The sequence below is a fragment of the Gekko japonicus genome, unplaced genomic scaffold (assembly GCF_001447785.1).
Source record: "Gekko japonicus isolate JY-2015 unplaced genomic scaffold, Gekko_japonicus_V1.1 scaffold1024, whole genome shotgun sequence".
Lineage (NCBI taxonomy): Eukaryota > Metazoa > Chordata > Lepidosauria > Squamata > Gekkonidae > Gekko > Gekko japonicus.
In genome coordinates, this window is record NW_015175388.1 from 1 (window position 1) to 9,478 (window position 9,478).

The 9,478-nt window shown below is 43.9% G+C and overlaps 1 protein-coding gene across 1 annotated transcript in view; it reads right to left on the minus strand.

Annotated features, from left to right (window-relative positions):
* Positions 1-905: 905 nt before the first annotated feature.
* The window catches only part of LOC107122524 (dynein heavy chain 11, axonemal-like), a gene marked incomplete at its 3' end in the record, with an annotated part of 172,393 nt that continues 163,820 nt past the window's right edge, over positions 906-9,478 (minus strand). The window contains exons 56-57 of the mRNA XM_015425640.1: positions 7,492-7,725; positions 906-1,058 (exon numbers count right to left, since the gene is read on the minus strand). Coding sequence (XP_015281126.1) covers positions 906-1,058; positions 7,492-7,725 — 387 coding nt within the window. The remainder of the gene's footprint in view (positions 1,059-7,491; positions 7,726-9,478) is intronic.

Sequence of the window (9,478 nt, forward strand, 5' to 3'; positions counted from 1 at the left end):
AGCAAAATCCAGAGTTCAGGCTTCATTAAGAATCTGAGGAAGTAAGAAGAACTAAAAAGTATGGCTGTAATCTAGCTGTCAGAACTGGAAAGTGAAAGAAGCCTCTATCAAAGCTTAATACAAAAGAGATGGGCAAGGGGCAGGTCTTGGAACCAAAGGAAATTGGAGAGTGGGACATGAACATTTTAACGTTTTGTCCAGAACACTGAAATTCCTAAGTCTAGCTCTGCCTTCAACACTCTGTGAGATCAAAGCCCCTGTAATGGGTTTCCTTGCAACATTGTATTCAGTGACAGCACACATTGTGTTCAGTTAGAGCACACTTTCAGTTTGTGCCTAGTTTTAATGAATATCACAGAGCTGTGAAGTTTTCTTTATTAATAAAACTGAATAAAAATAATTTCATTATGAAATACGTAGAGTGCATACAGAAAGAAAGGACCCAAGATCTGAATGGCTAATGCTGAAGCGCAGAAAGCACATCACAGAATGCAAAATTTGGAAGTGAAGCTGCAAGTCAGTGGAATGGACTTTTGAGAACAATTGAGTTGTTCAATTGAACTAAAAAATCAAAAGCCTTTAAAAATCTGAAGTGCTCAGAGATGACTCCTGACCTTTACTGTATTACATACAGGCCTGATTCTCAAGATCCCCATCCATTATATGCTTGAATGAGCTCAGTACTTATTGTTCTTTCATATCATTAAAAGAGCTAAAAGGTTGGAAAAATGCATAATGTAAAGAAAGGTCAAGTGGTAATCATAGTGTGAAATGCTGAAACATGTGTAAGTATAATAATTCTTTAGATTTTATGCTCCCTGGAGAGGTAGGTGTTCAAAATTGTTCACCTACAAAGGTTTATTCTGTGTTAAATATAGCTCAACAACACTAAATAGTGGAATTACACTGACCTTTTGCTCCTCTGCATCAGCAATGGCCTTTTCCTTGCTCACTTTCTCAGTCTGAAGTCCTATCTTGGTAATCAAAGCTTCAGCATCTTGATTTCTCAGTTGCAGTTCTGCTTCTTGAGAGGCAAGTTTGTATTTTAAGTCCTCCACCTAAAGCAGAATATCAAAGGCATTAGTTTCATATGGCTGCTACCCGGAAGCTTGGACAGTTTTCAGAAAAGGTGAGTACTCAACAGCTTGGTGTTAATGAGATATTTTTATGATTATTAACCAGAAGACAAGACCCCAAGTAACTATTTGAACTTGCTTTTCTAACTGGCTAAATAAGTGAAAACTGTAGGGCACATTTTCTCTTCTCTTTACTACCTCTTCGAGCAGTTAAAAAGTACATAGAATGTAGTGTTAAAGAAGGAACATCTCAATAGATTTCTCATATTCTTCATGGTTTTTAACACAAAAAATTCTGCATCATGGACTTGCCTGATGTATTCAATTTATTGAAAACTAATTAAAAAGCCACACACTACTTATAGATCATTAACACTATATTCTACTGAAAAGGAAACTATGGTTGCAATCCTAAAAATGCTTTCCTGAGAGTAATAAAATGGGACTTCTGAGCAGATCTGCTTAGAATTGCTCCTTAATTTTTTATTTTTATTTTTGCAATTGGGAGAGTAACAAGCAAAGGCTTACGTGGAGGAGGGTACAGGAGGGCCTCAGACACACACCGACTGCAACACAGAACATCCCACCGAAGTCCGCTGATGGAGATGCATATCAAGGGCATAATGCTTCACAAATGTGTGAGGGGTGGCCCAGGTCGCTGCGCTGTAAATGTCACGAAATGTGCCCTTTAGGAAAGCTGTAGAAGTAGCTAAGGCTCAGGTGCAGTGAGCACGGAGCGGGCCCGGGAGTGGTTTCTTGGCCAATAGGTAAAGGAGCTTAATAGTTTCCACAATCTACTTGGATAGCCTCTGAGATGACAGCTTAAGCCTGAGCGAAGGCATGGCATAGGAGATAAAGACGGCTGGAGCTGTATGAAAAGCCCAAGTCCTATCTAGGTAGAAGAGCAGGGCCTTCCTCATGAAAAGTCAGATGGAGGGGGTTGCAGTGGAGGGCTGACAGCTCGCTCACTTGCCTTGCTGAAGTAATAGCAACCAGAAATGCCTTTTTCAGGAGAGAAGCTGTAGGCTGCAGGTAGCCATAGGCTCAAACGCTAGCCCAGACAGTCTTGCCAGGACCAATGGAAGGTCCCAGGCTGGTGTGGGATGACGAAGCAGAGGGAAAAGGTGGACGAGCTCCTTGAGAAACTTCTTAGTGAGTGGGTGAGTAAACACTGAGTAGCCATCAATCGGAGGGTGATGAGCAGAAACAGCTGCCAGATACACTCGCAGTGAAGGGTGACTAAGTCCAGTCGAGACAACAGAAAACCAAAAATAGCAGACAGATCTGAGGGAGGTGGAGGTAGCCCAGTGGAGTCAAGGTAGTCCAAGAATTTTCTCCATATCAGTCATCGGATTTGCGGGTGGAGGGATTTCAACAGTTCAATAGGACGTAGTCTATTCTCTGCTTAAGGACTGTCAATGAATTCTCCATGCTGTGAGTTTCAGATGTGGAACATTGTGGTAAAGCACCAATCCTCCCTGAGAGAGAAGGAGATCTGGGGCTGTTGGAAAGTGACAGAAGGAACCCTTTGAGAGCTGAAGAAGTGTGGGGAACCAGTGTTGGTGAGGCCACTACGGCATCGCTAGAATACACCTCGGGATTCCTGTATGATCTTGTGAATCACTCTGGTGAGTAAGGGAATTGGAGGGAAGATGATTAGATGCTGGTGAAACCAGGGGTACAGGAGGGCCTACCCCTGCTCTGGAGCAGAACAGACGACATTTTTGTTCTTCCGTGTCATGAAGATGTCCACCAACGGGTGGCCACACACCTCAAACACAGGTTGGATATAATTCCAATTGGGTTCCCACTCATGCAGTCCCCGCTCAGGAAATCTGCAGTCACATTTTGCGAGCCTGGGAGATGTACTGCGACCAGGAAGACATTCCTGGACTGACATTCGTCCCAAATCTCCAGAGCCAACCCACATAGGCGTCTCAATACTATGCCACCCTGGCGATTTATATAAAACAAGGCAGTGGTGTTGTCCATAAGGATGGCAACTGTGTGGTCAGACACTAAGTGACAGAAGGATTGAGGGGCGTACTTGACAGCCAGAAGTTCCAGGAAATTGATGTGCTGGTGCGACAGATGAGTCTCCCAGTTGGCGCCCATGCACAAGGCCTTGAGATGTGTTCCCCAACCCCACAAAAATGTGTTCGTTGTGGGGAGCAGGTGGGTGGAAGGGCACACCCACCAGCAGGTTCTGACGATCCTTCCACTATTCCAAGGAGGTCAGGATATGAAGAGGAATGAGGAAGCATTGAGAATGAGGCTGACGCTGAGGGTTGAACTGTCTCAGGAACCAAAGTTGCAGAGGCCTCATGCAGAGCTTGGCAAATATGATCACCACAGTTGTGGCAGCCATCATACCCAGGAGGCGTTGGAGTTGCATGGCGGATGCATTGCCCTGCAAACAAATTTGTTGAATGAGACAAACAACGTCTTCTGCCCTTTTTTGGGGGGGGAGGTTTTGCAAACTAGAGAGTCCAGAATCACATCTATGAAATGGACCCTCGTGGAGGGATTGAGCATAGATTTTTTGCGATTCACTCACAGTCCCAGGGAGGGCAGCAGTGCCAGAGTCGAATCTATATGCTGTAGAACAGCAGGTCTGGAGTCTGCCACTAACAACCAGTTGTCTATATATGGGAAAATCCTTATCCCTTGCAGACGCAATCACAACCATCATCTTTGTAAATACATGAGGAGCTGTGGACAGTCTGAAAGGGAGAGCCTTGTACTAGTAATGCTGCTCCCCAATGGCAAACCGAAGAAACTGCCTGTGATGGTGGTGTATCGTTATATGGAAATAGGCATCCTGCATATCTAGGGTCGCCATCCAAGTACCATACCCCATAAGGGAAAGATATTTTGCAACGATGTCATCCAAAACTTTTTGTAGACAATGAAGTGATTCAGTCCTCTAAGAGCCATAATGGGACGGAGGCCTCCATCCTTCTTGGGGATTGTAAAATAACGGGAGTAAAATCAAGATGACGGCTGTGGGGGGGATGGATTCTATGGCTTGTTTGTGTAATAGATTTTGCACTTCTTCTAGGAGAGTGGCAGATGGAGGAGTAGACTTGACGACTCTATCATATACCTGTCCAAGATGATGGAAAGGACGTGTCTCCAGGCAGAAAGGTAGGGATGTAGGCGGATGGATCCCTGTGGTAGGAGCAGGGGTCCCAAGTCAAAGACCCTTTTTGGGGCCCTTGGAAGCTTTTGCTCTAGATTGAGTGGCAGGAGCAAACCTAGATTTGGTTCCATATGAACGAGAAGGTGTATAAGGGGATATCTGTTGCCATTGCATTTCAGGGGATGACTTGTGAAAGGACTGGCGAGACCAAGACTTGTTTCAGGGTCTGTATTTACCCTGTCTGGAGGAGGAGAATACTCCTACGTTATGAGATGTTTTGATATTTTTGTCCAGATCCTGAAGAATGGTGTCCGTAGTGGAGTTAAAGAGACCTTCCCCTTCAAAGGGGAGATCTTCCGCATAAGATTTGGTATCATGTTGCAAGGGAGTGGATCTCAGCCATGCATGATGACAGAGAGCAATAGCTGAAGTAAGCATTTTGGCTGATACATTCAGTGTATGTTTGGCTGGACTGAGTTGGTATTTAGCCAGTAGCATCCCTTCCTTCAGAATCCTCCTGGCCTGACAATTGAGGTCTGCAGGGAGGGATGCAATAAACTCAAAGAGTTGTTCCCAGAGGGCACACTGGTACCTGCCCATACAGGCTGCATAATTTGAAGTGGCAGATGCCCAAGGCACCATCAGAATAGAATTTTCTTCTGAAGAAATCCAACTTTTTTTCTTCCTTATCAAAGGGTGTGGAGTGCATGCGTCTACCTTTTGGAGACAAAGTGATCATCACAGAGTTTGGTTTAGGGTGTGTAAATAGGAATTCAGCTCCTGTTTCTTGGACCTTGTACATGTGGTCAGTTCTGCAGCTAGAGATGCGCGTGGAGGCTGGATGAAGCCAAGGAACTTTTGCAGCCTACAGCAGGACTGAGATCATAGGAAGGGCGACAGCTGTGGAAGTGTCCATCTGAACTATCTTGAAAACTGTGTCGGTGAACATGAGTGGGGGTTATATGGTGGACAGTGTTAAAGTATTGGCCATATGCTTGATGAACTCCCCATACAATTTTAAGTCTTCCGATGGGGAGATTGGGAGTTCTTCTGATACCTTTTGTGGAGGGATTTGCAGGTTGCTCTGAGCCCTCGTCACCTGATTCTTGTGCTGAAATGCTAGAAGAGTCTGTTTGATCAAACTGCTCTGAGTACTGAGTTGGAGCGGGGATATTTGGTACCAGAGGTTTCAGCATTGATGGAGCAGCCTTCCCCTTAAGTACTTGCTGATGTCTATGTCACTTGTCTGTTGGTACCGATGGCTGCTGCAGCAGCTTCTCCAGTATTGGGGTGGGGTCTCAATAGTGAGAGAGGCAGGAGGGCATGGATTGTCGATCCCAATCCATTGGCATGCAAGATGGGAGCCAAGGCATGCTAACAGAAAGTGGGTAGGCTCCATATAGGAAGTGCCATTGGTGCTGTTCCCATGGGGCCAGAGGTGGAGGCGGAGGCCTCGATGGTCGATCCCAATTGTTGGTAGGCAGGTGGCAAGCAGAAGGATGTGGGATGTTCCGGCCTCCCCGATTGGTATGGAAACTTTCGATACTGGAGGATTGGGATTGCTGAGTTAAATCCATATCGTGCTCCAAGTCTGTGAGCTGGATAGGATGCAATATGCATGAGGATGTTCCACCATGTGGTCGACCGCAGACCAGTCAAGCAGTTTGAGTGGGGGCACAGAGGATGGTTCCGGTATGCGATGAGGCATCGATGGAACCTTGAGTGAGGAACTTTTAGGTTCTTCTGTCTCTCTCTTGTGCTTCTTCTGCATGATGGATTTAGGGTCTTTACCCTCCCTGCATTTCTTTGCAGGAGTATAGAGTTACAACTTCGACGCCAGGACCAAGCATTTGAGTATTGGTTGATCGACATCGGTAGAAGCCAGCATCGGAGACAATGCGGCTGTTGATGCCGAGGCTGGGGTTGACATTGAGGCATGGCCAGAGGTTTCTTGGGACAATGCCATCGATGGAAAGAGTGCTGATTCCAGGAGAGCAGTGCGCAACCTGGCAGCCCTGTTCTTTCTCATCTGTCTCGAGAACTTTGAACAATGTGTACAATAACTGACATGGTGAGTTTTCCTGAGGCACAGAAGGCAAAGGGAGTATCCATTGGAGGGTGTGATTTTGCTCCCGCACTTTAAGCACCGCTTTAAAAAGCCCCACTGTCATAAGCTGGTAGGCGGAGAGGGGGCTGCAAGGGAAGGGTGGCCCACAGGGACCGAGCCCTTTGGTAAAGAGTCCCTGAGTTACAGTCTATTCTGTAGGTTGAGGATAAGGAAGAATCTGAAGAAGAAAAAAGGGCTGAACAGGCCAGAAAGAAGTAAAGTTACTGACTGGAGCGAGGGAGATCCTAACAGCATGGCGGTCAGAAGAAAACTGGTGGGATCATCATGCCCCCTCCCTGTAGTCATGCACAGTGAAGCCCCCTGCGCATGATTCAGGGAGTGGGCACGAAAATCACTTTAGCTTTCAAGTTTACCAATTGGGGTTGGCGCATGCACACTATATCCCAGAGGTGTGATGCACAGAGACCACCTGGCCCTGACTAGTTTCTAAAAATACTTGGTTGGTGCCAGAAAAGGTGTCAGTGGATGTCATGTACCCATGGGTTGGGAATCCCTGCACTAAAGGATGGCAACTAATTCTCTAATCGCCAGTCCATAGGTGTGGAGGGTACAACACCTGAAGCAACATGACTTTTCAATGGCCTGCTTTGCTGGGGTGGGCTTTTGCTTACACTCACCAAAAAAGACAACAGTAACTTGTCTTGTGGTACCATAAAGACAAACAAATCTGTTTGTTCCAGATGCCATAAGACTCTTTGTTTTTCTTAGAGCATATGTTGAGCAAAACCAGAATAAGACCTAGGCCAACTATAGTCTTGGGGGGTATTTTTGTATTTTATACGTGTGTCTGTGTGTGTGCACCTGGAAGTCATGGGGACCTCTGGTAACTGACCCCTATGGGGGCCTGGAGATTATTCAGAGAGGTGGCTGAATAAGGCCTGACTCCACCTTCCGCCTCTGGTATCTCATGGAGGTGTCCCATTCAAGTACTTGCCAGAGTTGACCCTGTTTAGCTTCCAAGAGCTGACGAGATTGGGCTTGCCTGGGCTAGCCAGGTCAGGGCCAACTATGGTCTTTATACACTAATTTATATAAATGTAAACAAAGTTTGTGCCTATACAGCATATTCCACTTTTCCACTGAAAAACAATAATTTAAATATCTATTTTATTAATATTATTAAAATGGATTATTATTTGTAGTACCTGAGAAGATGTTGTCTTTAGTTTTTGAATGCCATTTACAAGATGTTCTTTATGCTCGGATATTTTCTGGACATTCTTTTCTAGAAGGTTCTTGTAAAGTATGATTTGTTCTAGAAAGCTTTTTGGAGTTGTATAGTTGTACCGCTTCTCATTCTGACGAAACTTCACACTTATCTCATTGACACTGGTATGAGCATAGGCCATGAAGTGACAAATGGAGTCATAAAACTCTGGCTGAAAACACCAATGATACACAATGTAATTTCAGATATAAGATTTAACATTCAGTTCATTACACTATACAGGCAACGGATATTTCTCTGTTCAAAAATACTTCTCCACTCAAAGTCAATGCCTAGGCACTGCCATCCTAATTCTTCATCAGTTGAATTGTGAAAGCCAGGAATGAGGCACATCCAACCAAGGCATAACTGACCATCTCACCTATATCCTTAAGCCCCCCCCCCCAGCTTCAGAATAGATGCAGGAAAGAAAGCAAGCATTTATTTCATTTACTTAATTTTTTGTCTGCCTTTCTCACTGAGGCTCAAGGCAGATTACAGAGTTATAAAAGACAATGCAAAAGACAATACAATAAATACAATGCATAATGCAATAAAGCTGGACTATGCAAATAATCAAACACTTGTCAGGGATGCTCTAGTGTGATCCTGCATTGAACGGGGGTTGGACTAGATGGCCTGCATGGCCCCTTCCAACTCTGTGAGTCTATGATTCTATTCTAAATTACCTCAGAAGTCTAAAGAGGCCTGGGCCATTTCCCATTTTTGAGGCCCCTAGCCATAATAAAAAATTATGTGATGTACATTTTAAAAAGTTGTAAAACAAGCTGTAAAAATAAATGCCAAAAAATTAACAAGTGTCTAAATTTGAAGCCCCCTTTGAGCTTGAGGCCCAAGCTAAATGATCCTCATGGCCCCCCTCTGATTGGCTCTGGACATCAGTGCAGAGGGAGCCAGTCAAAATGGTCCAAGGCTCAAAGGCAATGACCAGAGAAGCAAAAACCTCCTACTTAACCATACGAGCACCAATAGGAATCCTTTGACTAGGGAACAATCTGCAAAATAAGGCTCTAATGCTTCTTGAGGGGGCTGGGTGAAACTCCTGTCTTCCATATACACTGAAACTGCATACTTTTATTTCATATGTTAGGTTCAGTGGCCAGAGAGAAAGACCTGGGCATGAAATATTAGCGGGAAAATGATAAAGAAATTAGTTCCGGTAGGACAGAGAATGCTACTCTTATTGTTCGCTAACCATGTATTATTCTATATATTGAATCATAGTAGAATTATTGATATGAGATAAAACTAAAATATGAATGTGACAATTCTAAAAGACCCTGTTCTTTTTAAAGCATTTGTTATTATAATGTATTAAAATTGCCATTAAAATGCTTCATTATCAGTGTAAGCAATTTTCATTTTGTCCTCTATGACTTCTACCGCACTTAACTTTCTAATTTGTGGAATCACATCTCCCTCATTTTAATGATTATTTATTGCATTTAGTACAAGATGTACCCAGTTCAATTAATCAAGGGAAACTTAAAAATCAATTAATATGAATTAAATGAGCTACAGCAACTCTTAGGAAAGTCACACATAATTTACCAAAGCATTGTCAATAACACTTTGAGACCTTTTGGAAAATTACTCATGAGTGGCTGTTGATACAGCTAAACATTTCAAGCCAACATAATTAATATTATACACAGGTTCATTTAGACAGGCTTGTAATTTGTCTTGGAAAGAAAACTTATCTTTGCACATGGCTTCTTTAAAAAGAGCTGGGTTTTTTCCCCCTTTTCTTTTTTAGGAGGATTATACTGTTTGGGTGTAAACTGACCAAACTCTTGAACCCCCAAGGAAATAGTTAATGCACATTCAAAATCCATTTCAGACTTTAAGAAGTTAAATTACTCCCCCCATCTCTCTCTCTCTCTCTCTCTCTCTCTCTCTCTCTC